The sequence below is a fragment of the Thermobia domestica genome, chromosome 1, assembly GCF_964235325.1.
Source record: "Thermobia domestica chromosome 1, izTheDome1.hap1.1, whole genome shotgun sequence".
Taxonomy (NCBI): domain Eukaryota; kingdom Metazoa; phylum Arthropoda; class Insecta; order Zygentoma; family Lepismatidae; genus Thermobia; species Thermobia domestica.
In genome coordinates, this window is record NC_137454.1 from 181,377,698 (window position 1) to 181,404,293 (window position 26,596).

The 26,596-nt window shown below is 37.8% G+C and overlaps 1 protein-coding gene across 1 annotated transcript in view; it reads right to left on the reverse strand.

Moving 5' to 3' along the window:
• Positions 1 to 23,475, reverse strand: part of LOC145691635 (uncharacterized) — a 55,269-nt gene extending 31,794 nt beyond the window's left edge. The window contains exon 1 of the mRNA XM_081767016.1: positions 22,609 to 23,475. Within this exon, the coding sequence (XP_081623142.1) occupies positions 22,609 to 23,227 (619 nt within the window). The 5' untranslated portion in view covers positions 23,228 to 23,475. The remainder of the gene's footprint in view (positions 1 to 22,608) is intronic.
• Between the last annotated feature and the right edge of the window lie 3,121 nt (positions 23,476 to 26,596).

The window sequence follows — 26,596 nt, forward strand, 5'->3', positions numbered from 1 at the left end:
GTCAGTATGTGTTCGTTTGTTACGCAAGATATACATATTCGTAATGTTCATTAAAACGATGTTCTTTAAAGTGTATTGAAAATGTAGTTTTGAGTTCTTTAGTTCTATTTCACTACCATATTACAATCGGCTATATTTATTTACTAGCTGAAATGTTCGTTCTTCCCACTGGGAGAATAAAGTTTAGAAATATACGAGATATTTGAAAGTAAAGAAATAAGCGTAATAAATAAACTACAAAGAGCAACACCTTCGGCCTTGCCCAAGTCAATACGAGTGAGAAACAATGAATATATACAGATGATGATCAGAAAAATAAAAACACCTGTAATTGGCAACACGTCAAATGTATGGGTTGGCAGTGGTGTCGTGGCGCCCGCAGCGCCGGACCGCTGGTGGTGGTGTGTTAGGTCGGTCTCCATACTACGTCAGGCACAGTGGAACAGCAGTGTTCAGTGGCTGCAGCAGACGGAGGTAGTGTAAAATGGGAGACCTCTCAGATTTTCAAAGAGGGCAAATTGTTGGTGCACGGTTATGTGGAGTGAGTGTGACGGCAGTGGCTACTGTGTTAGGTGTGTCGCGTGGGACAGTGTCGAAGGTGATGACGGCCTACACAACACACGGGAAAACCACATCGAGGAAGCGAAACAGTGGGCGGAAGAAAATCATGAGTGACAGGTCACGCCGGGTATTAAAGCGCATTTTCACGCAGAACCGTCGTGCCACTGCGGAGCAAGTGACGGAGGAACTCAATCAGAACCTCCCCCACCCTGTTTCGACAATCACAGTCCGCCGCGAATTACATGACATGAACTTACGGGGTCGTGTTGCACGGGCCAAACCGCTCATCAGGGACCATAACGCTTTCGTACGCCGCAAATGGTGCCGCGACCATGCAACTTGGACCGTTGAGGACTGGAAACGTGTGATATGGTCGGGTGAGTCTTCCTGCATCCTATTCCCAACCACGGGCCGTGTTTATGTGTGGAGAACGCCCAAAGAAGCTTATGATCTGCAGTGTCTCCGCCCAACTGTGAAATATGGCGGCGGCTCGGTAATGCTGTGGGCTGCCATATCATGGTTTTCATTGGGTCCTGTGGTCACAGTTAGCGGACGAATCACTGCCAACTATTATGTCGCAATTTTAGGAGACCTCTTGCATCCTATGGTCCGGATGTTGTTCCCGGACAATGACGCCATCTTCCAGGATGATAATGCACCCATTCACACAGCTGGCGTTGTTGCAGCGTGGTTTGAGGAACATCGGGATGAAGTTCAACACCTCCCCTGGCCCGCCCAATCCCCAGATCTCAACATAATTGAACATCTGTGGTCCGTCTTGGAAACACGACTCCGGCGACGATTTCCACCTCCATCCTCTCTCACAGAACTGGCCGATGCCCTGCACGAGGAATGGTGTAAAATTCCACTTGCTACCATTCACGACCTCTATGCCTCCATCCCACGTCGCATCAAGGCTGTTCTGAAGGCGAAAGGTGGCCCGACACCATATTAATCTGGTAAGTTGCAATTTCGTTCAGGTGTTTCCATTTTTCTGATCACCATCTGTATATTCTCGGGTCATCAGGTATTCCCCTTCTTGTCTTAACTTGGGGTTAAGTATCATCGGAGCTATTACCAATATGAGAAATATAATATGGATTCCACTTTAACATCGATTATTTTCGACAACTTGTACCCCACAGTTCCCCACCCGTTTCAAGTATTAATGAAGGATGAACATGAAATTACATGGTATCAGAGTTTCCTCGTGGCTAAGCTATTAGCGTATGTGTCTTTGGCGTGAGGGACCTGAGTTCGATTCCCGGCGGGAGCTCATGTGGTACGGATTCCACATGAAGCTGTAGGTCTGAGGTCTCACATAACTTCGCTGATGACATGGACTCTAAACTAAAATAAAATCAAATCAAATTACACGAAGTGTCACTATTCATCTCAACGATCCCAAGAATTATAGATCGATAATAATATCAGTTGGTTTAGATTATTTTGTACATATTTGTACTTTGCACCGTACTTTTACAGTACTTCTTACAGTACTTTTTGTTTTTTCAGATTATAAGTCATATAGTACCAAATTTCGTTGAAATTGATCCAGGGTTCTAAAGATATTCTGGAACATACGATACCCTTGTACACGCATGCATTCATAGAAAGGCCTATATTGATTGATGCTCTTCTTGTCCTCTTAAAATAGGAATATTCAAAAATTCTTAAACATGGGTTCCCATTTCCTAAGTTGGCAGAATAGTGAGAAAGTGAATCTTTCGCATAAATTTTGACCCCCCATGCCCTACTTTAGGATATCTATTCTATTTTTCGATATTCCAATATTTTCAATATATCAACTATTTCAATATTTTGTCGATATCGATTTTCGATATCCAACTCTGGATATCGCACAGCCCTAGTTTTGTGTACTTGTCATCCACGCAAAACACATATTCAACAAAGAAACCTTTATTTTTAACAATGTAACACACCCCTGCGTTATCCAGTATTCAACAGAACTCTGGCCGATTCTCAATAACTGCTGCAATGTAATGCACACCTCCTTTCTTGGACATACGTCTGTGTTGAGTTGTTAATGTCTAGTTTCGTTCATGTCTGTGTCGGACATTTGCACAACATATTATACACAACACGAAAAAACCATTGCATCAATGTTTCTCTCAGAATAACAAGTACAATCTTTCAGTGCTGAGATACTTTTTGAACGTACTGTACAATAAATTTCGTAAAATTGTATGATTCTCATGAAATACGCTGAGTGTTTATTTAAGATTTAACAGTTAACATAATTAAGACAAAGGTGTGAATGCATCTTCCAATATGCCAAAGGCGAAAATGTCTCTGTCAACACCAGGAATCGAAACCATGCCCACATCACAAAATTTGAAGGCGCTAACAACTAGGTCCACGAAAGCAAGGAATGTTATGTTTCTCCAACCCTTACGATAGTGATGATTTCAAGGGGTGGGGGCGGGTAAACTTCCTCCCGGAACCATATATTCTATTGTTTTCAATGTAGATTAGATCTTTTAATTGGTAATAATATTATTTTAATATTTTTAATAATTTTCGTAATAATATTTTTCACAATGTATTGAAATTCTCCAACCGGAGAAAATCTTTTTAAATCATTCTGCTCTCGCAGATAAATTTACGGTTTTCGCAACACTGCTGAGTTAATTGTTATCTGGGATATCTGCGTAGAATTTCATAGCCAATAGGTGGAGAGCTGTGTTCAGTTGGCGCTTCTTAAATATGAAAATAGTGTGATATTAACAGCAACCTTTAGTGAGCGTTAAGCCACTGATCATATAAGATGGACCGCACGAAGAAGTTTCGGGAAGCAGAAAAACTTGCTGAATGTTTGGCTGCTATGGTAAGCGAACCTAAATTGGTCACTCGCAATGTTCACAAATGTAATTCAGTATTAGGTTTAGCCGCGACACAAATATTTAACGATAATTCTTTTAAAAATCGAAAGTTATTATATGTTAATTGGAAAAGAAATGCTGGCGGTGTCAAACAACTGTTTCGGAAATTAGTTGAAAAGACAACAAAGCTCAGTAGGGTAGGAAATAATTACTGTGATTCGGAAATAGAGAATGCCTCCAAGTTATCGCATTCAATTGATAGTGTTGTGCATAAAGACGTACATGTTAAATTGGAGTCAAAAATATGCACCGAGAGAAAAGTCGAGAATAAATCTGAAGTAAATGAAATTGTAAACGCGGAAGTGAATGTTGTTTCAGGTACTACTCATTCAAGTGTCATTAATATTGTAGATGTAACGGAATATAAAAATAAACTACAAATTGAATCTTCAGCAAACGAAAAAGTAAATATATTACAGGAAACAAAAATAAATACGGTTAGGGAAGTGGGATATGAGTGTGACGCAGGGAATATCTGTAAGGTCCGTAATATTTTACCGTTATGCAATTCGGATGATACAATTAATGTAGATGAGAAAATAAAGTGTCGTTCTTCAGGAAATAATACGTCACTTATAAATAATGATACAGATGAAGCAGAACTTAAGACTGACACACAAATTGCCTGTGAATGCTCACCAACAGTTTATTACGGTAGTGTTGTGCCTGAAGAAATTAATACTGAAAGGGAATTCATATGTGAGGAGAAAAAGCTAATAAAACATGAAAATGGGAGTAGAAGTATATGTAAATCGAAAATTGGTTTGTCGGTATCACATCCTGATAGCCATGCTACTCGAAGTGAAAAAAAATGCCAAGTAACTTCAGGTATAAAATTTTCGCGCGATCAAAGCAATGTAGTTAGTTTACAGGGTAATTTGGAGAAAGACAACTTGAAATTAATGTTTGACATATCTTTTGAAGAATGGCAGAAAATTTATGATGAATCGAGCAATACCTTGCGAAGATCAGTTTGGCCATATATTATTAGAAGAAAATTTGAGAAGGTTCATAAATTTTGTCTTCTAACAATGAAGAAATATCACTTTAACCGCCAGAGAAGTTCATTTTTGATAATTTATGGAAAATGTAAATTTAAAGGGTGCAGAAAATTCAAACTCTCTGTAAAGAAATACCCCATTAGTGGCCAACCGGTGAAATTTAACGTAACGGGAGTAGGCGTGATGAAACATAAGGGAATGTTAACATCGGATGTACGCGGTGAGGAACGTACTGTGTTAGGGGACATTTTACACAATGTTAAACCTACCGTGTACCGGTCAAAGCAAATTTTAAAGGCTGACTCTGAAGCACTTTCCAAGGGTAACTGCCAAGGAATAAAGTCTCTGAGAGTTTTACAGAATATTAGATTAGAGAGTAAATCTAGAAATGACTTGATGCACGATGATTTCGCAGATATTATTGCAGAATACGAGAAAGAGGAAGTACTAAGTAAAAGTGATAACAAGTGTGGCAAATATATACAACATGTTGCTCTTCCGTTTGCTGTGCATATGTACAGCGAACAACAGCTAGAAGTAATTAGAAAGTACGTGCAAGAAAACGACGATCTGATTGTATATTTTGATGCCACAGGGTCACTGGTTCGGAAACCCAAAGAGGGCAAACGTGTTTTTTATTATGTTGGCGTTATTTCTGTAAGAAATAAGCTTCTTCCGATATTTGAAATGATTACTAGCCAACACGATGCAACATCTATTTCATGGTTGCTAAGCGCGTTCCGGAAATTTTGCAACCAAAAGTTACGTAAATGGCCATTATTTAAACGTGTTGTATGCGATTTCAGTCATGCCATGATTTCCGCAGTAATGTTTGGTTTCAATACCATGCCGCTACAGCAGTATCTGTGCTCTGTTTTTACACTTTTACAAGGGAATAAACTTGAAAATGATAAATCAATGCTAATATTTACACACATGTGTGTGTCACATTTTGTTCACATTGTCGCACGTGATGTTGCGAAGATCTCCAGAAATAAACTGTGTAAGCAATTTATAATAGAATGTGTGTTGTTGATGGTTGACTGCCACGTATTGGAAGATATGATAAATGTTTTTCGTGATTTGATATTTGTTATTAAAAGTAAAGGTCGTTGCAATCATGTAGAAACATGTATTAAAAAATTAGGTAATTCTGCCAAAAAAGTGCGAGAAGTTGAATACGAGGTAGATGAGACTTTATCTGCTGTTAATGTTACTGATGATGAAGAAAACATTTTTCATGGAATACATTTCAATTATAAACAGTCACCCTTTTTCAGAATATTTAATGATATTGTCAGCAGCATCGCACTTTGTGAATGTGTTGTAAACGATATAAATATATTCTACAGTCCTAAAATGGAAACTACAATTGTGAAAAAATACATGCCACTAGCACCATTGTGGTCTTGCCTTCTGACTCGAATGCATATAAGTAATAGTAAAGCCGAAGCGTGGTTTAACATTCTGAAAAATGTTCATTTTCCCGGTGAATCGCATTTGAAACCAGGAAGGTTCGTTAGGCAAGAGAGGGAAATAGTGAATTCAATTGTTAAGGAACTAAATTTTGAAATTCCTGATGTATTTACCAAAAAGCGTAAAACACGGAAACGAAAAAATATTGCTGATTGTTTAGTGGAGGAGGGTTGGTGCAAGCGAAAGAAACGAAAAAGTAGCTATTTCGAGGGCAGTCTTCTTAGGTCGTTACTAACAAAGCCATCAAGAAGCGAGCTTGATGGAAGTATGGAAAACATGAAAACGGAAATAATGGAGGAGGGTTGGTGCAAGCGAAAGAAACGAGAGAGTAGCTGTTTCGAGGGCAGTCTTCTTAGGTCGTTACTAACAAAACCATCAAGAAGCGAGCTTAATGAGAGTACGGAAAAGATGCAAACAGTAGTAGAGGAGAAAGATGGCTTAGGTTTATCGAAAAAAAGTGAAAATGAATACTCACATAATCAGGAAGATAGCAGTGAGGCAAAAGTAATCATAGAGAATGACCAATTAATAGATCAGGTATATAACACCGAATCTAGAGTTAGTAATTATGACGTTAATCATGAAGAGAAGAAATCGAACATAGTTTGTGTGTCAGAACAGAGAGAAGTTTTGTTAGCAAATGGACTATTAGACAATGTAGACTATTACCTTAGACGTCAATGTCAAAGAAATTTCATTGTGATAAGGTTTGGAGGTACCTACCTTGATTTTCTAGATTACAAAACATTGTTTGGAAACAATTGGCTATCAAGTTTTGTTATAGACACAGCCGCAACAATTATGATTCACATTAGTGGTAGGAATGATGTGTGTTACGTACCTGTACATATAAGCACAGCTCTGTGGGAAAGTGGTAAAGATAGCAGTAAATACTTGGAGAATGAACTAATTTCGACCAAAAAGTACATATTGATGTGTGTGAATGTAAACAGAAATCACTTTTGCCTATGCATTATCAATATGATAACTGGGGAGGTGATTTATATCGATCCATTCGGGAGGAATCGTTCGAAGGAGGAAGATGCTTTCAATAAAATAACAGCAATTCTAAAGAAGCGCAATAGAAACACCAGTGACGTAATTGATGTGAGTAGGTTTTTTAGTGCGAGTGTAAATGCTGTTAGACAGAACGATGGTTATAATTGCGGGATGTTTGTATTGTTTTATATGGAACAAATAATTAAAGGTCGGAAACTTGATTGTGACTTTTCCCCTGATAGTTACAGACGAAGTGTAGCTAGATTATTATTGCAAAACTCGGAAAATATGCAGAATATTTGCTTATATTGCGGAAGGGATAATGTTAGAAGAGGTCAATATCAAGAAATGGTACACTGGGTTCAATGTGACGGTCAATGCCGCAGATGGTGTCACACAGATTGTGTGGAAAAGGGATCAAATAGCCAATCATTTGAAAATTGTGAGTTTATTTGCTTTCTGTGTCAAGACTACAGAAAATAGATTTCGCAGACAAAATACATCTTTAAAATTGAATCGCTATATTTTGCTCCTCCCGCAAGAACTTTATTGAGGCTGCAGATGAGGTCAATGGCGGATATACAATAGTAGTTCGGAAATTATGAAAAATCCATTAAAGTATTTCCATTACCATCATCACTATTCCTATTGTTATTATTATTATTATTATTATTATTATTATTATTATTATTATTATTATTATTATTATTATTATTATTATTACACACGTATGCAGCATATGGTATAATGGAAATAAGGTTGTTACCTATGTATCTAAGACTTTTATTATTTTTATAACTTCTAATTTCTATAACTTTTATTAATTTTCGGAAGTAGCCTAATGCTTGGTTTTTAATGCCTTTTTCCCCTTACAAGTTGGCAACGAACTGATCATATACTGTTTCGTACTTTGCAGTGTTGTAGACAGGGGGCTCACCCGGTTCAGGCTTCCGCTTATAGTATGTAGTATATTGAAAGTGGATTCTGCTTATATGAAGTATGTTTCCTTTGTGATCCTATGTTGGGACTTTTTTTCTTTTGCTCCCGGAGTAAGTATATGGGAGCTTGTAGTTTCACTCCAGATGTGTGTGTGTGTGTGTGTGTGTGTGTGTGTGTGTGTGTGTGTGTGTGTGTGTGTGTGTGTGTAATACTTTATTTCTCGATAACTACTGACCAGTTCTAAACAAAATTTGGTGGACAATTACCCAATCGTCTAAGAAATAAAGCATTTCTGAGTAGATAGAGCGTCATCTGGCCGGCCAAAGATTTTTATAGGGTATAGCAAAAGAAGTTTAATACAACTTCACTCTATCTGTTAGCAAATTTCATCGGTTCCTCAATACCGTGTCACCAAAAAAGAAAAACCTAAAAGGATATTACTGTAGTACACGTAGGATATTAGTGTCATGATTTTTCAAGCCCCTCCATAAACACACACACACACACACACACATCAAATGCTTGTGTGTGTGAGCCGCTTCTTGATGAATTTATGGCTATGCCACTGTGGTTTGCACTTTCTTTCACACAAAGAAATCGTAAGTTTCATTATACTGCAATAATTTCGAAAAAAAAAAAAAAGTTGAGATCTCACTGATTAATATCTTTTAAATTGTTAACAGTCCCGTCTCCTACTTCCATTTTCATAAATATTGCATAAATCAAGACAGTTAACTTGTCAACATTTTTGAGATAAACTTTTTTCTTCCCTAGTTCGATGTCTCATTTCAAGAGTTCGTTGTCAATGATAAACATAAAAAATATTTCCCTCAAGTGTATTTTGTAAGTATTACTAAATCGAGGGAGACGGTGGCTCAGTAGTAGAGCGCTGATCTCTGTTTCGATCGCAGGACTACATCATGTCCGTTGGTTTTCTCTAGATTTTTCTGTCTCCTTCCAGATCCTCATTTCACGCATTACTTAGTAATGATGTGCAATATTTTCATTAATATCCGTCTCTTGTAACATGTATAGTGAAACGTAAAATTAAATTCATTTTTAAGTACAAAGTAATTGTACAGGAAAATTTTAGCATTGTGTTCTCTTTACCTCACTATCTGAGGAAAAAATTAATATGTAGAACTAACGAGCATCGTTAAATCCGCCTATTGACCATGCATATGTAGCACATTAAGTTCGTCATTTCGTGATGTGTTTAATTACAGGAGAACGAGCAGATACATTTTTCCAGTTATGGCACCTACTATAATTACGTACAGATTAAAATTTATACTTGAGCTATGAGTATTGAAGCGTTAATACAGGCAGTGTCGAAAACTACAATTGCATTACGGCATTTGTATTTCTTTTATATACGTGATTTGACCATTATTAATTTTACTCGACGCAATGAAAGTAGTACACGAATAGAAATGCATAACTGAGTCGATGAAGATTAAAATTGAGTTGCAGCAAGCATAAAGATTACCTGTCCATCTTGATTGAACGTCATGTAAAAGCATTTGGCGAAGAATACGTTATTACTGAATGGTGAATTTCTGATAATATGTATTTAAGGTATACCCTACTGAGCGCAACAAGGGGCCACCGGGGGTGTAGTTAACGCGCAGAATTACAAGCAATGGGAGTGTACATCAGTTAACGGTCATCATCATCATCATCATCATCAACTCACTATCATCTCTCATAACTGTCATCTCACATTAATACTCATAATCATAAAATGTAAATAGTAGCAGTAATAATAAGAAAAATACAAAAAAAATTAAAAAATGAAAAATGTTAAAAAAATGTCTAAAATACAAAAAAATAATAAAAATATAAATAAAACATATTAACATGTATAATCACATCATTGCTTTAAGCAGGCTTCTAATTAATCTGTTAAAAATTAACGATTAAAGTGATCACTTAAACATAATAACTTTTAAGTTAGTCATTTAAATTTCACAAGTTTTAATTTTTAATTACTAATCGTTAAGAAATTGTAAGCTTCAAGAACTATTCGTTATTTTTTCTTCAGAATAGTGTGAAATGTATATGTTGCTAGAACTTTTTTCTACATACGTTATAAAAAACTGTCCTCGTATAACTAATGCCTATATATATTATAAATGCACAATTTAATTATTTTTCTCAATTTCATGTCTTTTTATTTTACTTTTATTAATTTATCAGTTTCGTTTAAAAGGAGTCAATTGGTAATAATAATCAATTAATTTTACTTGTGTTTCATTTTGTTCATTAGCTTTTAAAATTGGAGATAATTATCACTGAATAATTGTGACAGTTCTCATTTTAAATTGTAATCGATTAGTTTTGAAGTTTTTTTACTTTTTCTGACAATTATTAACTTAATCATATTTTCTTTACTTTATTTTATATTTTAATCCATTTTTTTAAAGTATAGGTTTAAGGCATGGCAAAGTAGGTCCTACTAACTGCATGATTTACCTTACCACTCATGATTCACCCAAACATAATGATAATTGAATTCTGAACAACCCGCAACAGAATTGGCAAACCAAATATCCTTTTGTTCCTTCTCAACCCACCTTATAACCAGCAGTAGGGCATCTGAGTTTCTGCCCTTCGTTGTTAGGCCTTCAGCCTGGCATCGCAGTTTTCTCAGATGCTGGAATCTAGATGTGAGATGGATTTCTCAGTTTGTTGAGATTTGTTCATCTACACCCTTCCAACTTTATTAATGCTATTAGTCACCGTTTCTTCATCTATTTCTTCCAGAACCCTGGTGGATAGCCTGTCGCTAGTGCTAGAAGCCGGGAACTAACGTATCATAGCCCTTGCATGTTCCTTAGTAGACTAACTTGCATGTGGGACCTGGGAGCTAGATAGAGGTCTGTGCTCAGGACCGGATGCTGCGAGATTTGCGGGGCAGTATCCACAAACACATTTCTCTTTCTGTTTCTGCACAGCGTCAATACACTTATTGCACACGTGAAGACCAATGCAACTGAAATAAAACGAATGAAGGGTTGTGGTAAGTCAGACAGCTTTTGGCTGAGTGATTTATGTTCTGCATCTGTGCTTTTATTACCTATAATTAATTTCCTAAGAAGATCCACTACCGTTTACGACTGAATGAAGAAGAAGAAGAGGTAGTAATGACGAGAAAATTCAATCGCTAGGAATCAATACTGTAGGAAAATGCGGGAATAGAAGGAGATGTAAACAGCTAATAGTATTGTGCGACCGCAGGGTACCAATAGGCCTTAAAAGAAAAGTTTACAGAACAGTTGTGAGAGAGGAGAGAGTAACAGAAGTTGCATCTTGCAGAGATGAAGATGCTCCGGTGCATGTGTGGATTGACGCGGAAGGACAAAATTAAGAATGAAGTGATCTGGAGAATAGTAAAGGTGAGACCAGTAGGAGAAAAACTGCAAGAAAATAGACTCAAATGGTTTGGACATGTGAGATCATCTTTGGAATATGTAGCTGACAAAGTGGATACTACAGCACTGAGTGAGAAACGAGCCCAAGGCCAGCCAAAGAAGAAGTGGGGAGATTGTGTTAAAAATGGGTGCATTGAGGTGTCAAAGCGGATATGGCACAAGAAGAAACAGGTGGAGGACGGCGATCCGGAAAGTCGACACCCTGGGAAAAAGGGCTTAGAAGAAGAAGAATGTAATTGTTATTTTGTTAAATAATTTGTGGACATGGTAATTCCTTTTAAAATTGTTAAAAATAAATTTTAGCATTATTATCAAAATTGATGTGTACCTGTTGTCATTTGCTGTAATTTTAGCTTTCTACGCTTTGCAAATTTCAGTTTCTTTCTTTCTTTTTTTTTTCCATTATGATCAGCACATTGAGAGACACCTAAGCTGATAGTTTTACGTTTAGTTAATCTAATTTGTTTATTCAATTCTTTTTTTTTTTTTTTAATTATTGAAAGACGATTGAGTCATTCGACAATTGATTTTTCAAAATTGTATATCAATTTACTTGCTTCTTGTAAAATAGTCAGCATAACCAGTTCCACAAATTCTGGACTAGTATGGCATATCTTTCAACTTTGCAGCATATGGAAATTACCATGCTATTTCTATATTTAAAGTTTGAAGTAACTACGCATCTACTTTCTCCTAGCGTCCTGGTTACACAGTTTTGGGGAAAGAGTAGATTACCGGTACTAATATCTTTTTATTATCAAGTTTGTTCTTTAGCTCTTTCCATTTTCTTTACAGGATATTCCATCAGATATCCGGAATACCGATTTACTCATATATATATATATATACAGTGGCGTAACAAGACGGGGGGCAAGGGGGCATTGCCCCCTCCCGAAGTTCTGGCAGAAGTTATTGGGGGCGCCGAAGGCGCCTAGTGATTACTTTGCCTTTTTTAAAAGCCGATTGAAGAATGAAAAGTTTATGTACAAAAGCAGTGTTTTGTATGCACTGCCAAATCTTCGACAAAATATAAAGTGCTGTGCTTTGTATTATTATAACTAATTGACACTTTTTCTGTTCCTTTTGTATTGATTTTTAGGGTACCTTTGATACAATAAAATAATTAAATAAAAATTACCTATATGACAGTCAAGCAGGGATATGAACATTTTCTTAATCATTTGTCGCCGCTCATTATGTACAGGCGACATACTACTTCGATAGAATAGAAAAGGAAATAATGTTACAATGACAGAGCATTGTAAATATATTAATTAATCCTTTCGTCGCCCCTATCTGTATATGGGCGCCTTCGGTAGAATAAAAAAGAAATAATATTGCACCAAGGGGCGCTGTAGATACATTAATTATTCATTTTCTCGCCCTTGAATATATAGGGCGCCTTTGATAGAACAAAAACTGATATAATATTGCACCACGGTCGATGTAAATATATTAATTATTACTTTTCGTCCCTGATTGTATAGGAGCGCCTTCGATAGAAGAAACAAAGATGAAATATTGCACCAAGAACGCTATAGATATATTAATTATTCCTTTTGTCACCCCTGGACCCCGAAAAGACTAGAACACTCGCAGACATCCGCGAAAAAGTACCAATTCAAAACCGCAGAAGAGAAATTACGCGCAACCTACTATGAATGTTTGGACAATATCATTTGCAAAATTTAGTCAATTCCATCAGCCTGAACTGAAGAGGTATCGTGCAATAGAGGATGTAATTCTGGAAGGTAACTTTTCTCACGACATTAGTGACATTTTAAAAGAATACCATGTCAATCCGGACAGACTACAACTACAGATGCAACAGTTACTCACCACTATTCCCACTTCAAAAAATCTAACAAGGAACCCTAGGTATCTATCAGAGCCCGATTTTCATTAAACTTTGTATATAGAGAGAGTATCTCGGGAAACTCACACAGCCAAAATTGTAGCTGCAGAGTACAAGACGTTGGGACACTAGGGCCCGAGAAAGATCAAAAGTGGAACGTTAGTACATTAAGGACATGGTGAGAAAATGCACGTTTTTCTTTAAAACTAATCATTGTAGCGACACGAAATGAGCATACATGGATACCAGATGGTCGATATGGTCCGTTAAAAGTTATAAAAAGAATATCCGCAATCTTGAAAGAAGCCATGTTACTGGTGTGATTGGTGTAAATGAGAAGAGGGTCATCCGATGCATTAATTTTAATGTAAATAGTCACAAAAACCTGTTGGTGAAGTCTGTTGTTGGATTACATTATTCCTGTGCTTCTGGTAGAGTGGTTTAGGTACAAGATAAGCAAAGTGTATCTCATGACACTCGACCAGACGCAGGGTATGGAGCGCTATAGGTGGACTGATATGACGTTCTGATTTCTGTTCGAATTAGGTCAAGTCTAATAAAAAGTTACTAGTTAATGTCAACCATGACATCATATGAATATTGAACCCGTCATATCAGCACATCACACCAATTACATGCTGACTGTGACACAAATGATGTGCTAAAGTTATATTTTGCTCGGTTTTCTAGTTCCACTGATCCCACTCATAGCGCTCCATAATCTGCATCTGCTTGAGCGTCATAAGGTACACTTTGCTCATCTTGTACCTAAAGCACAAGAATAATGTAACACCACAACAGACTTCACCAACAGTTCAGTTTTTGTAAATTTGAACCATTTCGTTTAATTGTTGTGGTATTGATACCACGACATTTTACAGCACAAATTTTTGTATAGTAAGTAAAGGGATGATAGGGATGATGATCGCATGGGTCCTGACCCGCTAGTGAACGTGCACGACCCTGGCGACAAAAGTTTTTGTAAATTTGAACCATTTCGTTTATGTGTTGTGGTATTGATACCACCACATTTTACAGCACAAATTTTTGTATAGTAAGTAAAGGGATGATGGGGATGATGATCGCATGGTCCTGACCCGATAGTGAACGTGCACGACACTGGCCACAAAAGTTTTTGTAAATTTGAACCATTTTGTTTATGTGTTCTGGTATTAATACCACGACATTTTACAGCACAAATTTTTGTATAGTAAGTAAAGGGATGATAGGGATGATGTTCGCATGGGTCCTGACCCGATAGTGAACGTGCACGACCCTGGCCACAAAAGTTTTTGTAAATTTGAACCATTTCGTTTATGTGTTGTGGTATTGATACCACGACATTTTACAGCACAAATTTTTGTTTAGTAAGTAAAGGGATGATAGGGATGATGATCGCATGGGTCCTGACCCGCTAGTGAACGTGCACGACCCTGGCCACAAAAGTTTTTGTAAATTTGAACCATTTCGTTTATGTGTTGTGGTATTGATACCACGACATTTTACAGCACAATTTTTTGTTTAGTAAGTAAAGGGATGATAGGGATGATGATCGCATGGGTCCTGACCCGCTAGTGAACGTGCACGACGCTGGCCACAAAAGTTTTTGTAAATTTGAACCATTTCGTTTATGTGTTCTAGTATTGATACCACGACATTTTACAGCACACATTTCTGTATAGTAAGTAAAGGAATGATAGGGATGATGATCGCATGGGTCCTGACCCGCTAGTGAACGTGCACGACCCTGGCCACAAAAGTTTTTGTAAATTTGAACCATTTCGTTTATGTGTTGTGGTATTGATACCACAACATTTTACAGCACAAATTTTTGTATAGTAAGTAAAGGGATGATGGGGATGATGATCGCATGGGTCCTGACTCGATAGTGAACGTGCACGACCCTGGCCACAAAAGTTTTTGTAAATTTGAACCATTTTGTTTATGTGTTCTGGTATTAATACCACGACATTTTACAGCACAAATTTTTGTATAGTAAGTAAAGGGATGATAGGGATGATGATCGCATGGGTTCTGACCCGCTAGTGAACGTGCACGACCCTGGCCACAAAAGTTTTTTAAATTTGAACCATTTCGTTTATGTGTTGTGGTATTGATACCACGACATTTTACAGCACAATTTTTTGTATAGTAAGTAAAGGGATGATAGGGATGATGATCGCATGGGTCCTGACCCGCTAGTGAACGTGCACGACCCTGGCCACAAAAGTTTTTGTAAATTTGAACCATTAAGTTTATGTGTTGTGGTATTGATACCACGACATTTTACAGCACAAATTTTTGTATAGTATGTAAAGGGATGATAGGGATGATGATCGCATGGGTCCTGACCCGCTAGTGAACGTGCACGACCCTGGCCACAAAAGTTTTTGTAAATTTGAACCATTTCGTTTATGTGTTGTGGTATTGATACCACGACATTTTACAGCACAATTTTTTGTTTAGTAAGTAAAGGGATGATAGGGATGATGTTCGCATGGGTCCTGACCCGATAGTGAACGTGCACGACCCTGGCCACAAAAGTTTTTGTAAATTTGAACCATTTCGTTTATATGTTGTGGTATTGATACCACAACATTTTACAGCACAAATTTTTGTATAGTAAGTAAAGGGATGATGGGGATGATGATCGCATGGTCCTGACCCGCTAGTGAACGTGCACGACCCTGGCCACAAAAGTTTTTGTAAATTTGAACCATTTTGTTTATGTGTTGTGGTATTGATTCCACGACATTTTACAGCACAAATTTTTGTATAGTAAGTAAAGGGATGATAGGGATGATGATCGCATGGGTCCTGACCCGCTAGTGAACGTGCACGACCCTGGCCACAAAAGTTTTTGTAAATTTGAACCATTTCGTTTATGTGTTGTGGTATTGATACCACGACATTTTACAGCACAAATTTTTGTATAGTAAGTAAAGGGATGATGGGGATGATGATCGCATGGGTCCTGACCCGCTAGTGAACGTGCACGACCCTGGCCACAAAAGTTTTTGTAAATTTGAACCATTTCGTTTATGTGTTGTGGTATTGATACCACGACATTTTACAGCACAAATTTTTGTATAGTAAGTAAAGGGATGATAGGGATTATGTTCGCATGGGTCCTGACCCGCTAGTGAACGTGCACGACCCTGGCCACAAAAGTTTTTGTAAATTTGAACCATTTCGTTTATGTGTTGTGGTATTGATACCACGACATTTTACAGCACAAATTTTTGTATAGTAACTAAAGGGATGATGGGGATTATGATCGCATGGGTCCTGACCCGATAGTGAACGTGCGCGACCCTGGCCACAAAAGTTTTTGTAAATTTGAACCATTTCGTTTATGTGTTGTGGTATTGATACCACGACATTTTACAGCACACATTTTTGTATAGTAATTAAAGGGATGATAGGGATGATGATCGCATGGGTCCTGACCCGCTAGTGAACGTGCACGACCCTGGCCACAAAAGTTTTTGTAAATTTGAACAATTTCGTTTATGTGTTGTGGTATTGATACCACGACATTTTACAGCACAAATTTTTGTATAGTAAGTAAAGGGATGATAGGGATGATGATCGCATGGGTCCTGACCCGCTAGTGAACGTGCGCGACCCTGGCCACAAAAGTTTTTGCAAATTTGAACAATTTCGTTTATGTGTTGTGGTATTGATACCACGACATTTTACAGCACAAATTTTTGTAGAGTAAGTAAAGGGATGATGGGGATGATGATCGCATGGGTCCTGACCCGATAGTGAACGTGCACGACCCTGGCCACAAAAGTTTTTGTAAATTTGAACCATTTTGTTTATGTGTTCTGGTATTAATACCACGACATTTTACAGCACAAATTTTTGTATAGTAAGTAAAGGGATGATAGGGATGATGATCGCATTGGTTCTGACAGGATAGTGAACGTGCACGACCCTGGCCACAAAAGTTTTTGTAAATTTGAACCATTTCGTTTATGTGTTGTGGTATTGATACCACGACATTTTACAGCACACATTTTTGTATAGTAATTAAAGGGATGATAGGGATGATGATCGCATGGGTCCTGACCCGCTAGTGAACGTGCACGACCCTGGCCACAAAAGTTTTTGTAAATTTGAACCATTTCGTTTATGTGTTGTGGTATTGATACCACGACATTTTACAGCACACATTTTTTGTTTAGTAAGTAAAGGGATGATAGGGATGATGATCGCATGGGTCCTGACCCGCTAGTGAACGTGCACGACCCTGGCCACAAAAGTTTTTGTAAATTTGAACCATTTCGTTTATGTGTTGTGGTATTGATACCACGACATTTTACAGCACAAATTTTTGTATAGTAAGTAAAGGGATGATGGGGATGATGATCGCATGGTCCTGACCCGATAGTGAACGTGCACGACCCTGGCCACAAAAGTTTTTGTAAATTTGAACCATTTTGTTTATGTGTTCTGGTATTAATACCACGACATTTTACAGCACAAATTTTTGTATAGTAAGTAAAGGGATGATAGGGATGATGATCGCATGGGTCCTGACCCGCTAGTGAACGTGCACGACCCTGGCCACAAAAGTTTTTGTAAATTTGAACCATTTCGTTTATATGTTGTGGTATTGATACCACGACATTTTACAGCACAATTTTTTGTTTAGTAAGTAAAGGGATGATGGGGATGATGATCGCATTGTCCTGACCCGATAGTGAACGTGCACGACCCTGGCCACAAAAGTTTTTGTAAATTTGAACCATTTTGTTTATGTGTTCTGGTATTAATACCACGACATTTTACAGCACAAATTTTTGTATAGTAAGTAAAGGGATGATAGGGATGATGTTCGCATGGGTCCTGACCCGATAGTGAACGTGCACGACCCTGGCCACGAAAGTTTTTGTAAATTTGAACCATTTCGTTTATGTGTTGTGTTATTGATACCACGACATTTTACAGCACAAATTTTTGTATAGTAAGTAAAGGGATGATGGGGATGATGATCGCATGGGTCCTGACCCGCTAGTGAACGTGCACGACCCTGGCCACAAAAGTTTTTGTAAATTTGAACCATTTCGTTTATGTGTTGTGGTATTGATACCACGACATTTTACAGCACAAATTTTTGTATAGTAAGTAAAGGGATGATAGGGATGATGATCGCATGGGTCCTGACCCGCTACTGAACGTGCACGACCCTGGCCACAAAAGTTTTTGTAAATTTGAACCATTTCGTTTATGTGTTGTGGTATTGATACCACGACATTTTACAGCACAAATTTTTGTATAGTAAGTAAAGGGATGATGGGAATGATGATCGCATGGGTCCTGACCCGCTAGTGAACGTGCACGACCCTGGCCACAAAAGTTTTTGTAAATTTGAACCATTTCGTTTATGTGTTGTGGTATTGATACCACGACATTTTACAGCACAAATTTTTGTATAGTAAGTAAAGGGATGATGGGGATGATGATCGCGTGGGTCCTGACCCGCTACTGAACGTGCACGACCCTGGCCACAAAAGTTTTTGTAAATTTGAACCATTTTATGTGTTCTGGTATTAATACCACGACATTTTACAGCACAAATTTTTGTATAGTAAGTAAAGGGATGATAGGGATGCTGATCGCATGGGTTCTGACCCGCTAGTGAACGTGCACGACCCTGGCCACAAAAGTTTTTGTAAATTTGAACCATTTCGTTTATGTGTTGTGGTATTGATACCACGACATTTTACAGCACACATTTTTGTATAGTAATTAAAGGGATGATAGGGATGATGATCGCATGGGTCCTGACCCGCTAGTGAACGTGCACGACCCTGGCCACAAAAGTTTTTGTAAATTTGAACCATTAAGTTTATGTGTTGTGGTATTGATACCACGACATTTTACAGCACAAATTTTTGTATAGTAAGTAAAGGGATGATAGGGATGATGATCGCATGGGTCCTGACCCGCTAGTGAACGTGCTCGACCCTGGCCACAAAAGTTTTTGTAAATTTGAACCATTTCGTTTATGTGTTGTGGTATTGATACCACGACATTTTACAGCACAAATTTTTGTATAGTAAGTAAAGGGATGATAGGGATGATGATCGCATGGGTCCTGACCCGCTAGTGAACGTGCACGACCCTGGCCACAAAAGTTTTTGTAAATTTGAACCATTTCGTTTATGTGTTGTGGTATTGATACCACGACATTTCACAGCACAATTTTTTGTTTAGTAATTAAAGAGATAATAGGGATGATGATCGCATGGGTCCTGACCCGCTGGTGAACGTGCACGACCCTGGCCACAAAAGTTTTTGTAAATTTGAGCCATTTCGTTTATGTGTTGTGGTATTGATACCACGACATTTTACAGCACAAATTTTTGTATAGTAAGTAAAGGGATGATGGGGATGATGATCGCATGGTCCTGACCCGATAGTGAACGTGCACGACCCTGGCCACAAAAGTTTTTGTAAATTTGAACCATTTTGTTTATGTTCTGGTATTAATACCACGACATTTTACAGCACAAATTTTTGTATAGTAAGTAAAGGGATGATAGGGATGATGTTCGCATGGGTCCTGACCCGATAGTGAACGTGCACGACCCTGGCCACAAAAGTTTTTGTAAATTTGAACCATTTCGTTTATGTGTTGTGGTATTGATACCACGACATTTTACAGCACAAATTTTTGTATAGTAAGTAAAGGGATGATTCGGATGATGATCGCATGGGTCCTGACCCGCTAGTGAACGTGCACGACCCTGGCCACAAAAGTTTTTGTAAATTTGAACCATTTCGTTTATGTGTTGTGGTATTGATACCACGACATTTTACAGCACAATTTTTTGTTTGGTAAGTAAAGGGATGATAGGGATGATGATCGCATGGGTCCTGACCCGCTAGTGAACGTGCACGACCCTGGCCACAAAAGTTTTTGTAAATTTGAACCATTTCGTTTATGTGTTGTGGTATTGATACCACGACATTTTACAGCACAAATTTTTGTATAGTAAGTAAAGGGATGATAGGGATGATGATCGCATGGGTTCTGACCCGCTAGTGAACGTGCACGACCCTGGCCACAAAAGTTTTTGTAAATTTGAACCATTTCGTTTATGTGTTGTGGTATTGATACCACGACATTTTACAGCACAAATTTTTGTATAGTAAGTAAAGGGATGATGGGGATGATGATCGCGTGGGTCCTGACCCGCTACTGAACGTGCACGACCCTGGCCACAAAAGTTTTTGTAAATTTGAACCATTTTATGTGTTCTGGTATTAATACCACGACATTTTACAGCACAAATTTTTGTATAGTAAGTAAAGGGATGATAGGGATGCTGATCGCATGGGTTCTGACCCGCTAGTGAACGTGCACGACCCTGGCCACAAAAGTTTTTGTAAATTTGAACCATTTCCTTTATGTGTTGTGGTATTGATACCACGACATTTTACAGCACACATTTTTGTATAGTAATTAAAGGGATGATAGGGATGATGATCGCATGGGTCCTGACCCGCTAGTGAACGTGCACGACCCTGGCCACAAAAGTTTTTGTAAATTTGAACCATTAAGTTTATGTGTTGTGGTATTGATACCACGACATTTTACAGCACAAATTTTTGTATAGTAAGTAAAGGGATGATAGGGATGATGATCGCATGGGTCCTGACCCGCTAGTGAACGTGCTCGACCCTGGCCACAAAAGTTTTTGTAAATTTGAACCATTTCGTTTATGTGTTGTGGTATTGATACCACGACATTTTACAGCACAAATTTTTGTATAGTAAGTAAAGGGATGATAGGGATGATGATCGCATGGGTCCTGACCCGCTAGTGAACGTGCACGACCCTGGCCACAAAAGTTTTTGTAAATTTGAACCATTTCCTTTATGTGTTGTGGTATTGATACCACGACATTTTACAGCACACATTTTTGTATAGTAATTAAAGGGATGATAGGGATGATGATCGCATGGGTCCTGACCCGCTAGTGAACGTGCACGACCCTGGCCACAAAAGTTTTTGTAAATTTGAGCCATTTCGTTTATGTGTTGTGGTATTGATACCACGACATTTTACAGCACAAATTTTTGTATAGTAAGTAAAGGGATGATGGGGATGATGATCGCATGGTCCTGACCCGATAGTGAACGTGCACGACCCTGGCCACAAAAGTTTTTGTAAATTTGAACCATTTTGTTTATGTTCTGGTATTAATACCACGACATTTTACAGCACAAATTTTTGTATAGTAAGTAAAGGGATGATAGGGATGATGTTCGCATGGGTCCTGACCCGATAGTGAACGTGCACGACCCTGGCCACAAAAGTTTTTGTAAATTTGAACCATTTCGTTTATGTGTTGTGGTATTGATACCACGACATTTTACAGCACAAATTTTTGTATAGCAAGTAAAGGGATGATAGGGATGATGATCGCATGGGTCCTGACCCGCTAGTGAACGTGCACGACCCTGGCCACAAAAGTTTTTGTAAATTTGAACCATTTCGTTTATGTGTTGTGGTATTGATACCACGACATTTTACAGCACAATTTTTTGTTTGGTAAGTACAGGGATGATAGGGATGATGATCGCATGGGTCCTGACCCGCTAGTGAACGTGCACGACCCTGGCCACAAAAGTTTTTGTAAATTTGAACCATTTCGTTTATGTGTTGTGGTATTGATACCACGACATTTTACAGCACAAATTTTTGTATAGTAAGTAAAGGGATGATAGGGATGATGATCGCATGGGTTCTGACCCGCTAGTGAACGTGCACGACCCTGGCCACAAAAGTTTTTGTAAATTTGAACCATTTCGTTTATGTGTTCTAGTATTGATACCACGACATTTTACAGCACACATTTCTGTATAGTAAGTAAAGGGATGATAGGGATGATGATCGCATGGGTCCTGACCCGCTAGTGAACGTGCACGACCCTGGCCACAAAAGTTTTTGTAAATTTGAACCATTTCGTTTATGTGTTGTGGTATTGATACCATGGCATTTAGCACACAAAATTTTGTATATTATGTAAAGGGATGATAGGGATGATGATTGCATGGGTCCTTTTGAGCGTGGAGTAAGCTTGCTATGGGATTTTTATTTTTCTAAATTTAAATTTGTAGTGTTTGCAACCCTGTGTGTTGTGCGGATGACCTTGAACGTCCTTAGTTTTGTGGCTGGATTTTGTGGCTAAGATGGGCGAGGTACGCTTTGGCACGTTGTAATATGAACTATTTCAGCTGGTCGAAAGTTGATTGTGCGTTTTTCTTCAATGAAAGCTCCCATTGTTTTCTGGTGTTCTTATCTAGCTTCTCACCCACATGATAAATTAAAATCACATCCCAATGTTCCACTGGAAGGCCCAGGGATTTAAGTTCACACACACACTGAACACTATTGTCAACCAATCTTCGTAACTCACCTGATGACTCATTCTTCACAGCTGATTGAGTAATCAACTTGCTCAAAATATGATTTGCTAGCTCCCTCACGTCTTCATATCTTGATTTAAGTAACTCCCATGCTACTTTATAGTTATCATCAGATATGGAAATAGACTGCAACAATATAGCAGGTTCCCCTGATACAGCTGTCTTCAAATACTGCAACTTTTGAGCATTTCCTAACCGATTGTTATTATGAACAGCAGCAACAAATAAGTCACGAAACGATAGCCAATCTTGCACTGTACCACAAAATGTAGGAAGTTCTAAGTCTGGCAACTTCACATCTGTGCACTGTTTATTAGATGTATTTACCTGTTCAGTATTAGGTGACTGCATATTGTACAAAATTTCTAAGACAGAGTCCAACTTATTTTGCACTTCATTAAATTCTCCGTCATATTTTGCAAACTCACTTTCACCACCCACAGAAATGAACTTTGTAATGAGCTGTGTGCAATCGCCATGTAATTGCGTAGCACGTTCAGTGTACAGCTTGATACTGAAGTTAGGCTTGTCTTTATTCTCGTTCACTTTATGTATTAACCTTGTCACTTCACGTTTAAGTACAGTTTTCTTACCTATGAGTTCTTCCATTGTTATAATTCTGCACCACTTTGACAATGCACTACAAAATGAAGATACTGCGCCACAAGTTCGCAAACCATGCACATGCACAACTGGAACAAAATCCGGTCGGTAAGGACCACTTTAGTATTCATGGACTGTATTATTTTGAACACAAAGTTTGTTGTACAATATACTATTTATTATATTGTAAACACACAACTAAATACACTAATTGCTATGCATAAGCAACTACACACTATGCAGTCACACACGCCACGTTGACACTTGTAAAGAACTATCAATCGTCCAGTGTTGCCAAATACAAAACAAAAGAATAATGAAATGCGGCCGAACAACGATAAATGTTTACGATACTTTTCGTCTCGTCGGAATTCTCATCTCCAAAGCGAGACGATAATTTGAGTTACTTTGTCCCGCCTCGAATGTAAAATGTTCATTTTCATTTTTTTTTTTGTTTGTTTTAGAAACGAGATGAAAAATTCCTCTTCTCGTGGGCATCATTAAACAAAACCAAAGCATTATTGCCAAATGTCACGTTTCTGCTTGTAATGGTATGACCTGAGCGATAATTAGCTCCTAGCTTTCAATATTTTACGAGATAATAATTATTATTATTAGTTTATTATTATTACTATTATTATTCATGAAGATTTGATAGTTCAAGTATTGAAACATCCGAGTATTCAAATATCTGAATATAATAAAACGTGTGTCATCGTCGATCAATCGCCATCAAAAATTCTAAAGTACAAAAAACTTCCCGACTTGGACTCGAACCATTAACCTCCAGATTACTAAACCAGCGAATCGTCCACTGAACCACGATCACTACGCGGAAAATGATTCGTCTTTAATCTCGTTACTTTAGTTTTCTTTTTGCCTCCGCTTGCAAAGTTGTATTTCCTCGTTTCAGAACATCTTTCGTGTTTCTTTTATGATGATATAATTGAATAATCTTCGGCAAAGTTTATATTAATAACTTGAGTTGTTCTTAAACCTTTGGTTCACAAGTTTGTTTCTTCTACACACGAAACCACAGATATGACTGATTTAATTCTCATACTCTGAATTTGTTTCAAAGCAGTCGCCATTACCTGATCAATTATTTATATCCGCTACGATACATTGTAACTAAGTTACAAGAGGTTTATGTCCTATCTGAACGGCACCGAGTCAACTTTTGGAATATCCCATTAAGTTAGCTTTCAACGTACCTAAAGGAAACGTATGTAAACAAGTACATAGAGTTCTCCGTAGCAGAATAGATAGTCGTGGTTCGAAACAACAAGGTTCATGATTCGAAACTCGTCTCAGAACCTTCAGATTTTTTAAATTCTTAATTCCTGAGTTCTCAAGATCTTTCTCTCCATACGTAATCATCTGATTCTCTAAAAAGTGTTCTCCACCTTAATTCAAAAACTGCCTAATGTGATCCTCGCAGTTCGAAACCTTCCCTTCTCTGTTTCACAAAATCACAATCTTCATCATAGTACGAATGGTGTCCGATCATTTTTTCCAATTTTAAATCTGTGTATATAAATCATCCCTCTCTGTCTCCATACTTGAATCTCTCTTTCTCAATGTCGCCCAGGAACTCATATGGCTTGAGATCAAAACTTCGACTCTTGAAACCAAATGTAAGCTCTCTAGCAATGTGCTATCGTAACTCTATAGGTCTTTTGCTAAAAGAAGTGTCTTTTAGATTTTATTCGGAGGGGGGAGATTCTCCGCCGACGTAAGATTTTCACTTTATTATTAGTGTATTACTATACATTTGATCAAACAATACGTATTTATGAAGCTCAAGGGAGGGAGAATTACACCCTCCTGTCCTGCCCAAATGACCCCCCTGGAACATTTGCTTGCAATTACTGAAAAGAAATGAAATGAATCATTGAATAACACTCATTTCTGTCAGTACATATTTTAGAGCTCAGTGCGTCTATTACAGACTTCAGGAATCACAAAACCTACTGCCGTTATTGGCAATTTCCATAGAGCTCTAGAGAGCATCTTTCTAGCTTGAAGTCTTTAAAGAAGGGAAAGAATGAAACTAAAGATATTTATGAAGCTTTGGGAACATTGTGTGAATTCTTTTTAATTTATTCTCTTACAATATTTCAGAACAAACGAATGGAAAAGACTGTTTTTAAGCTATAATGCTGTAAACTTGATTCCTGTTTCCTTTTCAGCTGAATGGAAAGAGTCTACTACGTCATACACACTGCTTTAGACAAGGAGAGGTGGAGGAGGGGGAGGAGTTGGATTGAATACTGGAAGCAACTATTCGATTGAGACATGTATTTCTGGATGCATAAGAAAACTTGGCAAGAGTTTGTTATTAATTTGGACTTAGAATCTGTGTAGCAATTTCTATGCCGCGAACTATACCAGCAGGAAACAGTATGTAATAACCGCTAGCAAGGTAGTTATATTGGGTGATATGCATAAAAGTGAGATCTTATTCTTTGCTCAAGATTTTGAGATTATTCTCATGGTTGAATGCATAAAAAGCGAGACAACCTGACGTTATTTGGGTTTAATCTCAGGCATCTGAGTAAATACTTGGAACTTATAAATCATACTGTGTTTTCTCACTTTTCGTATGCATAAAGTTGAGTATAATCTCAAATAGCTGAGATTAATCTACATTTTTTTTAACAATCTCAATACCTATCTCACTTATCTCAGTGTGAGACAGTGGATCGAAATGGCTGAATTTATGGACGTGGAGCCGAGAAGAAAAGTGTACAAAGTTCGGAGAGACTATGATGTTCCTGACTACAAATGTCTATATAGTCTTGAAAAACTAAATGTATACACGACTCCAAAAGTGCATTACCACCTGCAATTCTCCTTTTCCTGCAATAGCAGGCAACCCAAAAAGCTCGGCGGTTGGGTTGGTTGCGAATTCGAAAGGCGTAGGACAAAACCTCAATTTTGTCACAAATATATCAGTGTGGCAAACTGCAAATAAGGGAATAAAACAAATTGTTAAGAATGAGAATTTTATTATTGTGATGGAGTTGGATGACATCAAAAGTTACAAAATGACTTACTTAAGCAGTTCAAACAAGATGAATAGTAAGAAACAGATATAAGAAGAAAGCATTTCTCTCTTTCCCCCCGCCCCAAAAAAAGAAACTCATAAAAAGAAAAAGTTACATAATATAAAAGTTTCATATAAAAGCCTAACAGCACAAAAACAAATATCTACACGAAACGAAAAAGAGACAAATACAGAATAGGGGACACCAGTGGCGTAGCAGACTTGCGGCCTTCCCATTCAAGATAAAGAGACAAGACCCTAGTTGTAAACCCCATTGTTATAATAATAATAATAATAATAATAATAATAATAATAATTATTATTAT